General features: G+C 39.0%; 1 protein-coding gene across 1 annotated transcript in view; it reads right to left on the minus strand.

The window, feature by feature from the left end:
• Window positions 1–6,866: 6,866 nt before the first annotated feature.
• The window catches only part of Sp4 (Sp4 transcription factor), a 59,111-nt gene continuing 47,017 nt past the window's right edge, over window positions 6,867–18,960 (minus strand). The window contains exon 6 of the mRNA XM_013347022.2: window positions 6,867–9,968. Within this exon, the coding sequence (XP_013202476.2) occupies window positions 9,721–9,968 (248 nt within the window). The 3' untranslated portion in view covers window positions 6,867–9,720. The remainder of the gene's footprint in view (window positions 9,969–18,960) is intronic.

Raw genomic sequence — 18,960 nt, forward strand, 5'->3', positions numbered from 1 at the left:
TGGTACCTTTTTCAGCGGGGCATCACATCTTCCTTCTTCTATCATTGGGATAGGACTGGAGAGGGAGCTTCCCTCTTCCTAAAATTCTCCTGTTCTTATTAACCTGCCTCTACTTCCTGTCTGGTTGGCCCACCTATACTTCCTGCCTGGCTACTGGCCAATCAGTGTTTATTTAAAACATAATTGACAGAATATAGACAGACAATTGTCCTGCACCAGTTGGTGGCAGTTGAAAATAAATAAAACACAACTTAAAATGTAGTTCATGGGTCCTGCAGAGTACATTGTCCCCTCCTCCCATTTTAGTATGTTTCAAATTGGTATCTTATATTTGTGGTCATGCAGAAGGCGAGTCTATTGTCATTCTTTTCCCCCTCTATACATCTTCAGTAGTGCTTGCTTGGATATGGTCAGTGAGAGGAAATCTTGGAGACCCCGGTGGAGCATCCTGTGAACAGTGTGAAGTGTCAACGCTCTGAATGACCCAGATGATGAGACTGACTGAAAATTGAGGACTCGTGGGATATTAGTTATCTATTGTGGTCTAATAAATCACTCTCCACCCCAAACACAGCTGCTTTGAACAATACCCAACAAATCATATCGCACTGATCAAGAATTCATGAGGCATTCTGTTAGGCATCTCTGCACAGAGTCTCACAGGTTGAGGCTGCAGTCACCCTAACAGTGGACTGGCTTGGACAATCATTCTGGGCTCACTTGAGAGGCTACTGTGCAGAGAAACCATTGCCTTGCCACCAGAGCCTCTCATAGGGTTGTTTATGTGATAGGATCAGGACTCTCTGGAAAGACAAATCCAAGAGAACAGCTAAGAGGGAGGCCACAGTGATTTCTAATGATTTAGTCTCCAAGTGTCTGGCCTATAGACTGTATTCTGTGTTTTAGAAGCAAGTCATTATGTGCCATCTACACTCAGCAGAGGGTGGTCAGTCTCCATCTACTGAACCCTGGAGTATGAAAGAACAAATATGGCAGCTTTAAAACTACCACTCAAGAGTAGACATACGGGCATCCCAGCACTTGGAGGATCAGAAGTTCTAGAAGTTCTTTGATACATATCAAGTTTGAGGTCAGTCTGGGCTACATGAAAATCTTAATAAGCCGTGAGAGGGGAGGGGGTAGAAAGAGGGAAAAGAAAATTAACATTTGAATCTGCCCTGGTGCTGTATGTCTGAAGTCCCAGCATTTGGGACAGACATTGAGGCAAAATGCTTGGGCGTTCAAGGTCTTCCTAGGCTATATATCAAGTACAAGACCAGCCTGGACTACATGGAAACCCCACCTCAAAAACAAGGCAAAGAAAACAAAAGTCTAACACCCAGACAAAAACATGAATAGAAATTTCAGCCCTGGTATGAAGGAGAACTTTCATGTTTTCTTCATGTATGAGAGCAAGGCATATAGAAATGTGTAAATATCTAGCAAGCTTTTTCAGAGGTATAAACGAAAACATTTAGGCAATACTGTAACATCAACGATGAGGCTTCTCAGTGGGGGCATAAAATTGTGTCCTACATTCAATAAATTGATGGAGAAAGGTCATTGGTTAATTAAATAAAGAAGCTGCTTGCCCTGATAGGTTAAAACATAGATGGGAGGAGTAAACAGAACAGAACTCTGGGAGGAAGAGGAAGTGAGCTCAGACTCCACAGCTCTGCTCGAGGGGGCAGATGCCTCAGAGAGACACGATGCTTCACTCTTGCGGGCAGAGGTGAGAGCTCTGCTCTCTGAGGCACACGTGATGAAGCTCCAACCCAGGATGGACATAGGCTAGAATCTTCCCGGTAAGCGCACGTTGGGGTGCGACACATATGATAAGAAATGGGCTAGTCCAGGTGTGAGAGTTAGCCTAGAAGACGCTAGATAGAAATGGGACAAGCAGTGATTAAAAGAATACAGTGTCCGTGTAATTATCTCGGGTAAAGCTAACTGGGTGGCGGGACACAGCCCACTGCTCGTATTACTACAATAAATAGCAAAGAAAATTTTGGAAGAAATCGATCTTGTTTATCTGTTACTGTTGCGTTTATTAACCATTTCTCTGATTTACCTTTTAAAATTGTTCAAAATATGACAACCAGATCAATTGGCATCCTATGCCAATTTTATGGGAAGTTTTGAGTCAGCCCTAAGGATTTTGAAGGAAAATGACTTCTTCCCATCTTTTCTTGATTTTCATGTTTAAGCACAATGCTATGTAAAAGCATGGGCTTCATCACAAAGTTAGTTTAGCAATTAAATGGATGCTTGATTGACTGGGTTTTTCCATTCAAATATTGAAAACAAGGGTATAGATTGAGCATAAAGTCATCTGGGATCATATACTGGTTATTAAAATATTAAGGAAACTGCACACACCAGGAAGTAACAGATACTTCTAGTCCCCAATTCCACTTTAACCCAGGATCCAGCGAGGATGGGAGAGAGGAAGAGCAGTTGCTCTGGGAGCCTGCTTCTGTCACTATGCACAACTCCTTTGCAGAATGGACTTTGTGCTTTGTGCCTCATTAACTTCTTGCCTGTCACCCTAGTCTCTGTTTGCGTTGCTATAATAAAAACACATAAATTAGGTAGCTTATCAACATCAGCAATCCCGAGGTTCTTGGTGCTGGGAAGCACAAGATGATGGCCCACAGATGCTATTTTCTCTGTGTGCACTCATATGGCAAAAATATCCAGCCAGCTCTCTGGGGCCTTTCACAAGGGTACCTCTGGGACAGACACTTGTAAAATTCCCACTCTTGACACATGAGCTCCTTAAAGATTAAGTTCTAACATTAATTTCGGAGTGACCCCAATATTCAGAACATAGATATGGAAAAAGAGAACCCATAACTATCTTTATAATCTCGGAATAGGGTAAATTGGTTTGACATCTAAATACAGAGGAAATCTATTGTTCTGCCTTGTTGCATAAATTCAAGATCACAGCATGGACACTGGAACGAGCTGCATGGACTTCAGGGCTACAGCTTAACCGAGGAAAATTAATACAGGAGGGCTGTTGGAATCTCCTGAAAAATGACACTTTGGGATTATCCTGAATGCTGGAGCGAAAGACATTTTCTATTTTCCTAAAAGACATACATAATTCACAAATCAAAATTCCATTAGAATATAATATATTAGCAGAAGATAAGCATTCTATTTGGATTTATTTTCAGGGGGAGTCTTAACTCATATTAATATTTTCAAGAATTGCCAAGATCACAGATTCAAGTCAGTTTAATTAATATTTAAAATTTGCTTTTATCAGCAAGATAATTCTCTTCCTAAAAATACAGAAAAAATGCCTGTCTCTGTAAAATGATTACTCCAAGAAATCTGCCAGGTTTGCTTATTTCTTCCACTTTTTCTTGAATATGTCTTGCTCACAAATGGGTTGTAGGAGAAAGCACTTCCAGTGATTTGCAGAATCTGTGGACCAATTTACACAGACGTCTAATACAAACCACCATCCACATCGTAAGAAAGAACGTAGACCTCTAATACAAACCACCATCCACATCATAAGAAACAGCATAGACCTCTAATACAAACCATCATCCACATTGTAAGAAACAACATAGACGTCTAATACAAACCACCATCCACATCGTAAGAAACAACACAGACGTCTAATACAAACCACCATCCACATCATAAGAAACAAAGGCAAATGAACGAGAAGAGGCAACGACAAAAATACTTCAGGTTCTTTAAAGAAACTAATAGAGGACCACCAAATTGGGACTTTACTTTCCAGTAATGATATTTTTTCTGTCCATGAAATCAGAAAGTAAATCCAAAAACTCATAAATTTCATTCTTACAACGCATCTTTCCACAAAGCACAAGCCAGTGTAAAGAAAGCTGTAAAGATATAAAGTGATTGTGTCAATTAAGGGTGTAACCAGCTACACTTATTGAATTTGGTATGTCTTTTTTGTTAGCTTGTTTTCTTTTATGGTATTTACTCAGTAGTAGTTTTCAAACCTGTTAGGTGATCAAATACTTAGAAATCATGATGCTTTTTACATTGTGCTATGAATTATTCATATATTTAATTCCAGCATAAAGTTATATAAACTAGAAACAATTTTATCAGCAGAAAATATAACTTTATTATAGCTTTCACATCACAAAAATACTACTATAAATAAAATATTTATTAGACTGAATTTCATAGCAAGATAATAAATAACACAATTTAAACCAAGCCAACCACCTAGGAAGGTAGGGTGCAAAGCATAATCGTTGCTCCAGGCATCTGTGCAGGCTCATCTCTTCCTGTCTCCTGTCCCTCGGTGGTGTGGAATCCATCTCTGGATGAGCTTTCTCAGCTGTCTTGAAACCTGGGCATCCTCACTTGGCCTGCTTTGGCCCCTCCCAGGAGGCACCATCTCAATATGCTTCAGTAACTTCAGTCTTGTTCCCAGTGTGACGTGTCACTCCAGAGACTGTTGTCTCGCAAACTAGCTCAGCTTGAGAAAAATGTAGCTGAAATGGATAATTCTCGATGAAGTTTCCTTCCTTTTTGTGCAGTTTTGAGTTAGCTTTGCACCATGGTGCTCCGATTCCAAGCATCTGGCTGCTCAGTGCCCCCTGCTGGGTCTGATGGGTTGTCTCCCCAGACCCCAACACAGTAGAGGTGTGGCCTCCTTGAGGTTGTAAGATCTTAAAAATGGTGAACTCCTGAAATGGTGTTAGTGCCCTCGAAGGGCCACCTCACCCCTTCTACTGTGTGAGGGTTGTCAAGGCAACACATGAACCAGGGCTGGCTCACAACAGACACTGAACCTCTGGCCTGTTTCTACTGTTCACAATGCATGCAGTTTATGCTATTTTGGGACAGTAACGGGAATGAAGTACCTTCTTCTAGGTTACTGACTGTGAATGCTGCTGCTTACCAGGCGCTTGGTGGGCTCACTGACAGTATCAATCAAGACTGTGCAAGGAAGGGCAAGATGCAGGAGGAGTAACTGAACACTTGGATCAGCAACCACTAATCCAGCCCAGACTGAACTCTGGCTTCTTTTCCAAGTGCCATCACCATGGAGAGATGACTCCATTAGTAACAGCCCTTCATGCTTTCCTCCGGCCCTTCCCATCTCTCCTTTCCTGGATTGCTTCTACTATTTCCTTTTGAGATCGTGCTCAGGTATCCAAAAATAAATGATTTCACTGCCACCTGCTACTAAGAGGAGCCGAACCCAAGGCCATGCCAACCAGAAAAATCTTAGAAAATGCCTTTAAATCAACACAATTATAAACTGAGGGAGCCTATTATGTACATTACAGCACGAACAACAATCCCTGAAGAAAATCCAAGAATTCCACATCTCTTCCTGGCATCTGAAGTCACTGTACCCTTTAATTAGTACCTGACCTTTTAGATAGGGTAAGCTATGTGCAACACAAGGTTGCTGACTTCAAGGTCATCTTTAACAGCAGCGCTGTGGACTACAGGTGCCACATTATCGCTCTAAGCATGGCTTCTGCTCCACACCGGTCTCATGTCAGCAGCCTGATTGTGACTGATCCCAACTTGTTCATGCACTTGACATTCCTAGTTCAGAGACCAGACCATTACTGTTTTCAAAGTGAAAGTCTCAGGTTTTGAGTTTCATCTTTTCAGGCAGTGCCATCCTGATGAGTACATGTTAATCTTTCAGGAAATAGAAACATATATTAGTCTGGGGAGGGATAAAAAGAGGAACAAGCAAACAAGCCAAAGAATTCCAAGTGTATCTTTGGGAACTGATGTTAAGCTTTGGGCTAAGAACCACCCAGAGGAAAAAAGGACAGGCATAGTTGAACAAGCCTGGTCAAGATGGGTACCTTTACTTTTGACATGAAATCTTTTGACCAAGTTGTTACTTGGTGGGGGAGCATACATTTGACTGTCCCTTGGTTTGATCACTGTTAAGGACATATGCTATGCATGTACGTTGTAGCATAGTTATGCCCTTAGGCTGTGCTGTCCAAACTATGTACACACACAGACACCACCCTACCTAGGCCATGTTTAAACACTACTGGAGCCGTGTAGGCAGCTCACTTCCCTTGGTGCCTAACATCCTGCAGTTCTCTCCAGCAGATCTGCTGGATATAGACTTGGAAATGTGTCCACTAAAGTCATACTCAAGTGTATTCATAAGGTTTTTGTGAAACATGCAAGCTGCTAGAAGGAAAAGCAGCTCTGTTCTCCTTTACAGACCTCCCCACATCTAGGTGGCCTACACTTCTTCTACATACTGCTGTGGGCTTAAATATTATTTGAATTTTGTTTTCCAATTTTTAGACCATCCTACTATTTCCTAACATTTATTGCTTAAAATTATTTAAATGAAGTGTCTCTAAATCAAAATTTAATTTCCATAAATGCCTACAGCAACGGCCACAAGTTAACATGCAATCTAAGCTGGAGTTCTTTGGTGGTATATTGAGAAGAGTGTTGATCAGATCTGAACACCAGGATTAAGAAGGGTTGCCAATACATTTTCTAGTGAGAGGCATTTAAATTTTCAGTGTTCACTGTGATGAGAAGGTTGATAGTTTAAACACTTTATTGCTGCTCTATGATATACATAATTAAATGAAGCATGTTCAACCCAAGGGGACTCTAAAAGGTTACTTGCAATTGTTACTGCAGGCAACAACTTGTACATGATTTTATTTCCAAATCCACAAAAAACAAATTTTATACAAATCAGCACTGTAAAAATGTCAATTACAGCCCCAGAGGCTTTGCTGGCAGAATAATTGTCTAAATTCTAGGATATGGGAAAACAGGTTCTTCTTTTTTTTTGTATTCATCTTTTTTTTAACCATTTTCTTTTTTACAAAAAATTTACAAGTGAAATGTTACTACGAAACTTTTTATAAGGAATTTTTGCAAAACATTTACATTTTACCATCAACTATTTCTGTTTTAAAATCATTATGTAGATTTAATACCCTATGCTGCACATCAATTTATGTGAGATGACAACTTAGTGACATGCATAAAAAAACACCACAAGGCATTAAATGGAGACTCAAATACAAATATTGTTGCAATAAAACAGTTATAAAATTGAAAAATAGGACCTAAACATCATGCTTATCTAAGTTTGACAAATTAACTTTTTCTCCTAGATTACACACTTTTATTACTGCTCTCATGAGTGTGATAAATAATGACTTAACATCAAGTTCTAATGTAATCAGCAACACATACACAAACTTAACCAAAGAAAGTATACTGTAAGAGAAAACTATTCTAACACTGGAGTTCTACCATGATAAATACAGAGCTCTGCACTGATAATTTTACAAAGAAAAGCTTCAGACCGGTGGCAAAGAGAATGAGCAGTGAAATGCCATTAACAAGACTCTACCGCACATCTGTGTCCTACCACAGCTATATCCCACGGAGTCAAAGGACACTGAAAATTACGACTGCTGTACGACAGAAAGGTGGACTCAGAATGGTATGCAGAACAGATTGTCCAAATATTTCTAATTTCCGTGGTGAAATGTGTCTGCTGACTGATTGTTTTATATACCATAAGGACGTCCAGATTTGTCTGATTCATCTACAATAGCTCACTGTTGGTGAGGATAACTTGCACTTCGGATGAGCATATGAGTTGCATGAAACTGGCTGGGGAATAGTGATGCAGAGTGCTCATACTTGGTGCTAACAACAAAAGTATAGCTTGGAGAAAACATGATTAAAACATTAAGAAAGTCTCTTTGCATAAAAAAATTTATAGCACTGATTGTGTAGCATGATAGATAAAATATATATTTGATGTTTCAGCTCCTATATAATAAAATTAAAATTAACACTACCAAATGCTCCTCTGTACCAAACAAAACAACAAACTGATCCTGATGTTTTAAAGCCAGATGCATCAGTTGTTAAGAGTACATTAAATAAAATATACAAAACAACTTACAAAATTCAACTGAAATTTAAAGACTTTGTTACAAGTCTACAAAAGCTTTAAGAAACTTGAAATTTATAACCACAGTGTAAAAATTTTTTCCTTTAATCTCAAAGCTTTTTTATACAAACCGAAAGCACAAAAGGCCTTCAGTTTTATATAACGCTACAAAGGGCTGGCTTGAAGTGTACATAGTGTAAACAGTGATCATTACAGTATTTCTCCTTCATCAAAAAGACAACAAACATCATGATTCCGGAAGAGAGTCCTCATGAGCAGTATTTTTCCTGAAATAATAAAGAATGCACAAGAAAACATATACCTATTCTTCAAACCAATAACAAATGAATTAGGTAAAAATTTTAGTTTCCAAATGGTGAGTTTCAATAGTTAATGATTCTGTGTAAGCACGCTCTAAAAACATTAAGTGTCTTACTAATGTTTAATCTAGTAGAATAATCCAATTGTTTTTCATATGAAATGTTTGGCCATCTTTCCTAATAAGACACTGTTCTCTAAGACCCTTGCACAAAAAAATGAAATATATTTTCAGTCACTATTTGACTGAAAAGTATTCTGGTTTTCCAAAAATATTTTTTTTTGCTTCATAATATCATTTTTATTATATATTTGCTAAGCTGTCTAGACCTTTAGGGAAAACTTTGTTATTGATACAACATAAAGACATCACTGTGATATAAATTCTTATAAGCCTAACACAGTACTAGAAATAAAATTGGATTTGCCAATTTTTAGCAAAGGAAAACAAAATTATAATGTAGTTAAAAATAAATTTCTGCTGACCTGAAAAAAGCATGATAATTCTTTCTTTGGCTACTAAGTCAAAGCATAAAGAATCCTACACATTGTCAGCATAACTCATATTTACAGAATATGAAATTACATAGATTTGTAATCTATGCAAACATTTCCAATATGAGCATTTAAAATGAAATTTTGCTACTGAACACAGCGTTAGGCACACAGTCAACCCTAACTTCAAAACTTGTTAAACTGCTTCCTCTCACCTTTTTGAAGCTATTATGATTTTTGTTCTAATAAATTTTCCCCCAGCATTTTCCTAAATTTTCAATCTAAAATTTAATCTAAGATTTCGCTCTAAGGTCCTCTTGTGTCTCCAAAATGGAGAAAATAATTGGGCTTCACTGATTGTCTGCATACACACTACTATAATGTAGTGGTGATAAAAACCCGAGATAGATCTCAGGTTGGTATTTTGGAACGTAACCTAATTCAACTTTTGAAGAACTTTTGATAGTTAGAAAAGACGGCCAAAACTATTTTAAGTGGATTTTTCCCCAAAAACCAAGCTAAAGAAATACAGTATTATCCCTATTGTCATATCACAATCTGTTTTCTGTGCTAGAGAGTAAAAGTGTGTGTAAATTATTACTGACTAGACTTTGAACAAGGTCCATCCAAACAGATCTTTAATTTGTCCAGCTTGCAAAGGTGTCTCTTTAGACATGTCAGCAACTGGGATGTTAGAGGGAGGGTCTGTTTAAAGGTTATGTGATGTATTTCCAAAAACTACAGCAACTTATAACATGGAAGAAATACTTTTCTGTTTCCAGTACATAGGTTTTCTTTTTCTGTTTTTAAAAATTCAACACTTTATGTGTTGAACCAAAAATCCCTGGAATACATAAAGATTCCAAGGTGCAGATGCGATTTCCCACTCTGATCCACTTGACCAGCCCATTTCCAGATTTCAAAGGTGTGTAAACTTAAGTGCAGCACTAGAGGTCTCTGTTAGAAATAGCGTTTCAGAATTCTTCCATGTTTGTTGAAACATTGGGAGTTGCTGGATTGGAATCTTGAGAAATGGCTGCAACTGTGACAATCCGTGGAGAGCCAAGCACCTCTGTGACAGACGAGTCCAGTTCTCCCGAGGTAACAATGGCAAGAGCTGTCCCACCTCCTTTCTTATTCTGGTGAGTTTTCACATGTTTGGAAAGGTGATCACTCCGCATAAACCTTTTAGAGCATTCTGGACATTCAAATCTCTTTTCACCTGTAAACATTAGAAGTAAATGAAATTATACACATATTTTATTAAATGAAATTTTAATTTCTAGTAATTTCTCTTCCAAGAATATTTCACTTTTATAAGTTATGATATATAGAGATATGCCTAGTTTGAGTAGGGACACAACATTTTCTTCTTGTTTTAAGGATGGTAAGGAGCCAATCCTAATTCAGAGCCTTGTTCAGGCTTGTAGGCAGGCTCTCTATCACTAAGTTATCTCCTAGCCCTTTCTATTTAAAACAATAACAAAACAAACAAGCAAACAATGTAGAGGAAAACCAAGTGGCTTAACTTAAAGACCTGAGCTTAACTTAAAAGTCCTCTTTTGCCATGAACTAGGTGGGTAAAAGTTGGAACAAGTAAAGAATCACGTTGAACCTTAATTTCTCCTCTACAAAATAAAAAGGTTCCTGATATAAGAGCTCTTGATGTCTCTACCAAAAAGCACAGTACAAAGGGAAAAACCTTGTGTGCTGTTGATAGCTGGGTCTCATCTTTAAACCTGAGATTTTTATTTTTTTTTAAAGTTTTTCAAGACAGGATTTCTCTGTAGCTTTGGAGTCTGTCTAGAACTAGTGTTGTCGTTCAGGCTGGCCTCGAACTTACAGAGATCTGCCTGCCTCTGCTTCCTGAGTGCTAGAATTAAAGGTGTGCACCACCATCACCTGGCTCTTAGAAACTATTTTAAGCTAAGAATTTAGTAGTATGCTAGGTTTTTATGAGTAAAAAAATGAGAGCTGGGAACATATATTTCAAATTAAATCCAGCCTTAAGCTTCCAAAGAACAATGGTGCTATTTCGATCCTTAAACATGTTTTCTACAAAATATAAGCCAGTTCTAATTAGAATCACTTCCACTTACTAGAATACACATCAAACGTTCACTAAAGAGGGCAAAGGCCCCTCTCTTCTTTTTGAGTAAAGGAGTAAGACATATGAAAGCTTGGTTGACTGTTCCATCCTGATGTTTACAAAGGCTACCTAGCTAACAGCTTTAGTCCTTCCTTTTACAACTGTTATGGCAGTGAAATAGGGTTTTCCTGGTGGGAAACAGAATTTAGATAATATGGACATTCATTTGTCTTGGTTTCCTTGGCCCTTCTTGACTCGCCAATAGAAAACCCACAATTCCAAGTTCTGGCATATCAGATGTTCCCCCATCCAGCCCTTGTCTTCACTACATTTACAATATAGAATTTTTCTTCTAAAGGCTAAATAAATGCACTGGACAAAATTCTCAGAGGCACTGAAAATATAGGCAGTAAATCGCTAAAGCAAAGGAGTCCAGATATTATTAATGTTGATACTCAGCAAGGGTGAAAATTAAATACAATTGAGAAACAGTTTTGCCATCATTTTCTATTTGATCATAAATGACTTCAGTTGATGACGTTCAAGCTAGAGAAACCGTGATGATCTAGTTTTAGATTTTGATTTTATAGATGAGTTATTTGAGGCTCAGAAACTAGCTTGCCTGGAGAGCACAGCACCTACACATGTGCTTCTTACGTTCCAGCACAGGGCAACTAGACTGCCATTACCTCACAGCAGCCAAGGCTGAGTCCCAGGCCAGAGGGTGATGGCCTGAGATGTGGGAGCATTTCTAAGTACACAGCTGGAGATAAAGCCGCATGGCGGCTCTCTAGCAAACCTTATTTAATTGCAATGTTCATAAACTCAGTCACTTTCCAACAGTATTTGTTGAGTATGCATGGCACTGGCCACAGAAAGACTGGACATGTCTGACTTTTAACTCCTCTCTCAAACTTTCAGCCACCATGTACAGCCACTGGTGAGCAGTCCAGATAGTCTAGCCCGCAGCATTCCATGACAGATGGCAAGAGGGAAACAATGGGGACATGCTTAGTGGGGACTTCCCTAGCCTTTCTACACATCCATTTGGTTACCAAATTAACTTCAAGCCACAAAGGGTGGGCTAAAATCTCAAATATTCAACTTATATTGTACAAGGAAATGTACACTAGGGAAATGATTCCTTTTTTCTCAAGGTCCTTTTCCAGAGAAGTGTTTTCTGTTATATTGGGTAATAATTTCTTATTTCCTAACCTTCAGCAAACACCATCAGTGGACTTTACTTCAAGGAAGTAAAGAATGTTTATGTTAACTACAGATGATACAATTTTATAGACAAAATTATTTTAATTACTCCAAATCTACTTGAGGTTTCAGAATTTATGATCACCTTTTCTGATTAAAGCATCTACTTATCAAATCTGTTGATACTGGCTACTGTCACAGACAACATGGCTTATGAGGATGTATATGTCCCAATCCCCAGAAGTTACACATACGTTACAAAGCTTAACAGCTGTGACTACACAGGTTATGCAATTTGGTACAGGGAAATTATTCTCCACTGTCTAGGTGCTCCAATCTATTGCACCAGCTGTTCAAAGAGACCTCTCCGTATCTAGCATTAGAGGGAGTAGAAGTGTGACAGGAATCACCCAGAGTTTTGAGGTGTTCCAGAACACATACGAGAAGAAAAGCACACACCATTCAAGAGCAAACACTGGACAGGTGACCAACGGCAGGAAGCAGGGACCTGATCTAACTCCAAGGCTGAGCTGGCTGAGTGTGGATGGACTTCAAGGCAGCTTCTTTTCCTGAGTGCAGCGCCATGCTCACCCATGACCCTGTGACCTAAGGAAACTAAAGGACGATTGCGTTCTTTTGAGCTGCTAAGTTTGTGTTGTTCTCTTCAGTTCAGTTTTATGAACTTTTATAAAAAAGGCCAGAGAATCTTGTCAGATACTGTGTCATTTAAGTCAGTGTAATTTCTTATTCCATTATTAATCTGCTAAGTTACCTTGCCTAAATGACTTTCAAATGCTCAGATTTGCACACCTGGAATGAAGTCTTCTTAGATTTGGATCCAGGATATTATTTCCTGGAAGTTTTTAATAATAAGTTCTATTTCTTTACAAAAGAGGTATTTTGTGATATCTATTTTTTTTTCCTTTTAAATTAATTTCAAGACGGACTAGGTTGGCCTTAAGGGCTCCAGTGAACAAATCTTCAACTGTACTCACAGTGGTCCCAGGGGCAGCTTCAGTGTGCTATCCTTGGTGCCCGCTCACTCAGCTACATCCCAATCCTATCTACTTCTCCGTGAGCCAGTCCTGATCCTGGGCCTTTCCTGGGTTATTTTCACATTTAGAGTAGAGTCATGCAGCTCGTCCATTGATGCCCATTTAATGTCTACTCTTCCTTCAGTGGTGGTCACTTTCTTGGTCAATGTAACTGAGGGATGAAGAAGATTCTCAGCAAATCCAATTTTGGGTTCAGTGGTCTGGGCACAACTAGCTCAGCGGCTCAGCATGTGTCTAGTCTGCGTGCAGCCTTCGGATCCGCCTCTGGCGGTACAGAAATGACTCATGCCCACAGGCCAAGGTCTTGAAAGGTTTTCAGAATTGTTTCCCTATTTCCACTCATTATTTAACTTCTCATTTTGGATCTCTTCATTTTCTTATTTCTTAAGGTAAAAAACATTAGATTACTGACTGAAAAAGAGGATTTAATGGTATAAGTTCCCTCTTCATCTGAATCTTATAAATTATGTGATGAAACTTTGATTCAGTAGAAGTTATTTTCTAATTTCTCTTGAGATTTTCTCTTGGCTCATGGGGAACTTAGAAACATGCTGTTTGGTCATTTTGGGCAAGTCAAAGGCCAGCATGGGCTACAAAGCCTAGTTTCAGTTTCTGCCTCCATTTTCATTTTTACATTTTCTTTTCTAAGATTATAGGAATGTGCTACTACAGGTGGCTAAATGGTCCCAGTTTGCTTTCAATATCAAGGATATCCTCCCTCACTCCTCGACCCCCATAATTTTTAGGGGGAAGCTACTATCATTTAAATTTCCATTTCCTGTATATGCATATACATACACAACGGGTCATTTTCTTTCACTGCCTTTCAAGATTCTCATCATCTTTGGTCTGCAGTAGACTGATCTTGTGACACACATGGGCATGTTTTCCTTTTAGCACTTCGCTAGGATTTAGCTAACATTTGGATCTCTAATTAATATTAATATGAGAAGCCTTGGCCACTGTAAGATGTTTTTCCTGTATCCACCTTTTCCCTTCTTTCCTTTATTTCTGCCCCATGCATCCCTGAGGTCCGCTCACTCTCTTGCTGTCTTATCTTTTCCTTTGCCTTTCAGACTCTAATTTCTATTGCTCTGTCTTCAACTGCACTGCTCTCTTGTTACAGTTTCCATCTGGCTACTGAACATTTAGTCATTTCTTACTTTGAAGATTGTACTTTTCCATTGGGTTATGGCCCATAGTTTTAATTTCTCTAATTGCAAGTATCTGCTTTTCCATCTTTTCATCATGTTTGCTTCTAATCAGTCCACGGACCATGGTTTTAGTGGCTGCTTTAAAGTCTGAGAAATTCTTAAATCTGGATTATTTTAGCATCCTGTTGTACTCTAGACAATTGAGATCGTATCCTGTGGAGATTATGAGTCCTTTAAAATCTTCTATGAAATGTTTTTGTATGAGAAGAAAATACCTCCACTTATGTCCATTCAGATTCAGTTTCGTACTTCTTTTTTCGAATTTCCAAGTTTCAATATTAACTCCTCTTTGAAGGCACTGTTAAAGGGCTAGGGAGATGTCTCAGTGGGCAAAGGCACTTGCTAGACAACCATGAGGACCTCAGTTTAAACTCTAAGTACAAAAAAGGAGGGGGTGTAATGGCTGTGCAAGCTATAAGCCTAGCACCGTGGACTGGAGACAGGTAAATCCTGGGAGTTTGCTGATTAGCTAAGCAGCCTAACCACAGACTAGCCTAAACCATAAACTGCTGGTTCCGTAAGAGAGGCTATCTCAAGGCACTAAGACGGAGACTGATGCCTCCTTCTGGTTTTTGCATGTGTGTGCATGGCTATACATATATGTGGATTTAGTGCATTTTCTCTCTCTATCTCTCTCTCTAACACACACACACACACACACACACACACACACGATAGGGAGAATGTGCACATGCAAGAATTAGGTGATGGTTTATCAGGTTTTGTGTCATTCTATGTTGACCCTGTGTATGCACAGCTTAGGAATGAGCTAGTATTTCTTTTGTTGTACACACAGAATTAGTGATCAGCTTTTATCTTTTTTCCCTCATTAGTTCCTCCGTATTTTTCAAGGCACAAATGTATCTTTTTTTTTTTTATTTCATCAACTAGAACACCAAGTTTTATGGCCTCTTATAGCATCTATCTGGGGCCACAGTTTGAGCAAAAATATTGAGAGAAAAATAATGGTCATTCCACTCACATAGTATGGTAAACATAGCCCCATTTTGTGGATCCTCTTGCTAGAGATGTGAGCATGGAAAAACCGTTTGGTATCTATGTTGCCACAACTGCAATGGAATGTTGATGGGCCTGGTTTGGGAGCCCACTGGCCCCTTTTCTGACTTCTCTGGCCATATACATGGAATTTCTCTTATTTTTTTGTTGCTTGCACCTCTAAACACTAACCCATAGGATGGGGAGACAAAGTAGGCAGAACAATGTGAAACTTACCTGCACTGGGTACTTATTTAAATTTGAGTTCATGCCTCAATTGTCTGCTTTGTTAATCCCATCATTTAGATAAGAAAACAAGCAAACTACTCAGTTATAAAACGTTAGCCCTGGTACCAAAAGGCTGATTCATTTTGGCTGGTGGCCAAGTCACAGGAAATAGTTCTGAACATTCTCCAAACTTACTGAAGCAGCGAGCAGCTACTTTCTGGGAAAAAAAAATTTAATGTAACTATAGAGTTTCTGACCTTATCTATTTCACCAATTAATCCTTTTTCTTTTGTACATGAAACCATAGGCATTTCAATTATCAACTGTCCTTTCCACTTGAGCCTCTACCTATACCTTATACAGGATATTGTGAAACTCTCCGCAACACATTGTAAAGTCTACTGTAAACAGCACTTCAGGTGCATCTCTGGGTTTTTCTTAGCTGGTGAAAAATAATAGATGTGGTTGAAGATGAAACCTCCCTGTAACGTTACTTATCAGAAATCATCCCTGGATTGACTACTTCTTGGCACAATGTAACCGGCCAATGAAATATTCTAAAAACATGGGTACCATATCTACAGTAAAATATTCACTGAAATGAGCTATACTATTATATGAAGTATGCTCTATGTACATATATATCATTATTATGTACAATAAACACTTGGTTCTATTCCTATAATATTTTCCAATGAGCAGAAAAGGTAAATGTAATTCTTTATTGTTTAAAATGGCAGCATGATCATACCTGACTGCCTTCCCCTGAAACACCATTAGATTAGCAGTCATGGGGGAGGGGGGCTTAAATCTGCAGCATAAAACCAGAGGAGAGTCACAAACAAAACAATGGCCGCACTGCATCTGAGTACCAAACAATAAGGGGATTGTTCTAGAACAGTCACTTCTGCATAAAACCCTAAATGTCGAAACAATGACATAAAGTTTTGTTGTTTTCTTTTGAGGCAGGTTGTCCCTCTATATGCTGGTTGGTCAGGCTGGCCTACCTCACAGAGATGCACCTTCCCCTTCCACCTGAGTACTGCTGCTCAAGGAACGAGACACCAGGCCAGCCATTATTCACAAAATTAACCTGACTGTCATAAAGTCAGGCAAAATATTTCAGTGTATCTAAAGAGATACTATCACAGGGTAGCCATCACAGGGGGAGAAAAAAAAAAAACAAAGCCAGGCGGTGGTGGCGCACACCTTTAATCCCAGCACTCAGGAGGCAGAGGCAGGCAGATCTCTGTGAGTTCGAGGCCAGCCTGGTCTACAAAGGGAGTTCCAGGACAGGCTCCAAAGCTACAGAAGAACCCTGTCTCGAAAAAAAAAAAAAAAAAACACAGTGCAGTAATTTTCTCTTGTGACCAGGATGAGAGGTGAGGAAGAGCTTCCTTCACAAGTTTATGTACTATCGATTTTTAAATACTGTGCATGGATCATTACAGACTTTACATTATTTTAGCAAAGCAAATTAATCCTTACTACTTTCAAAGGGGATTAAAAATAATTTTTTAATTATTTTTTTTACCTACTCACAGTCAATCAATGTGTTTCTATTGTGAGTGATGGCTAAATACTGAACAAAAAGCCATGAATGATCAAAGCTTTTTCAACTTAAACATATTCAACTTTTAATCAATACTTATTTCAAAAGATATTTTTGTTTGATACTGTTTTCAACAAAATTAACAAGCACTGGTATGGCTATTTTCAACCCTTTCGAAGTCCTCTCTATAAGCACATCAACACAGAGCTTAGGAGTTTTGGTGCCAAACAGGTTTCACCTTGTCTCACTGCAATACTGGGACCTGCACTTCCTGCACACTATGCCAGCATTCTACCACCAAGCCCCAATCTCAGTCCCTAATAGTTTTGTTGATTTTTTAAAACACTTCCTAACGTTTTAAAAAAGATTTTAAAATATAATGTGAAAGCAGCTCTGTCTGTGGAGGAGAACATAGACACAAGTGCCAAAACCCCTGGCAGCCAGATGATGGAGATGCTGAACTCCCTGGAGCTGCACTTAAAGGTCCCTACACTGATGCTGGGTGCTGAACTAGGGTCCTCTGTAAGAGGAGCACAGACTCTTCATATAGGCATCTCCTCATATCCCTCAATATGCTTTAATTAAATAGTTTATATAGAATAATATATATTCAAAACATTTGTATCAATGAGCATAAAGAACATCTGATTCTGATGTTCTACTAAGAGAGCAGATGATTACAATCTGGATCATATTAAAAAGGAGAGGGAAGAGAGAGGAAGGGAGGGAAGAGGAGGAAAGGGAAAGGAGGGATGAGGCGGGAAGAAAGGCTAGAGATGTGGCTTAGATGGTGCATGCTTAGCAAGCACAAGCCCCTGGTTTAATACCAAGAATGGCATAAGCATTTGTACCTCAGGAGGTGGTGGCAGGTGGGTTAGGAAAAGGATCCATGAGACCCTGACTCTAAAAGGTGGGGCATACCATCAGTTATTAATATTTGATTCTGTAGCATTTATGTTTTGTGTACCTGTATGAGTATGGATATGTGACACAGAAGACTTTACAAACACATCAATTCAAACAACTGCAATCACAAAGCAAGGCTTCAAGTCAAATGGCAATTCTCTTCAACTTTGTTAACCTTTCCTCTGCAAATCCAGAGAGGAGATGGCAAATATTCTCATGTGGGCATACATAGCAGAGTCATTCTCAAGATCACACACAACATTGTCACGGCATTAGCTTTGAATCACACTGTATTTGATAATGTCAAGAATGAGGTGGCATTAGAAGTACCAAGCAACACTAACAGATTTAAATACTTGTAAAAACTGAAGTTCACAGAGGTAACATAATGCTAAGCTCCTGGGCAGAGCAACATGCTCATTTGTGTTGCTACTCCACGGGCGTGCCAAGGTGGATCATACCATGCTTGTGCTTTGTAATTTATTACCAACTGATGGTGCTGGGAATGGAGCCTAGGGCCTCCGTCCCTCCTAGTCATCCCCAGATATCGGAGATCACTTTCTAATCTAAGGACAGAGCTTGTTTCTACCTCATGGTGAGGCTTGAGCAGCAAATGAAGTAATACCTTCAAATACATAAGAAACAGCAGCTCCTAAGAAAGGCCAGTTCTAGGACCTCCCACGTCTTTAACATACAACTTCAGTTTCTGCAGGTTAACACCTAACTTGAAACGTACTCAGTAAGAACCAGGTACTTTCTCAATACAAGATTTCATACAGCTTACAGTAACTGAAACTGGACGGTGCTGGTGCAAAAACTGAATACAAAACGCTTCGTCACAGGGGACCTAGAAATTAGACACAATTACAGAGGATAGTTTGAAAGAAATGTTAGTGCAAATTAGTACAGAGAAATAAACCAGTCAAGACATGGCTTGAAAATATCACAGCCTTAGTTCGTTCATTCTC

This window comes from Microtus ochrogaster, chromosome 1 (assembly GCF_000317375.1).
Source record: "Microtus ochrogaster isolate Prairie Vole_2 chromosome 1, MicOch1.0, whole genome shotgun sequence".
NCBI classification, from domain to species: domain Eukaryota; kingdom Metazoa; phylum Chordata; class Mammalia; order Rodentia; family Cricetidae; genus Microtus; species Microtus ochrogaster.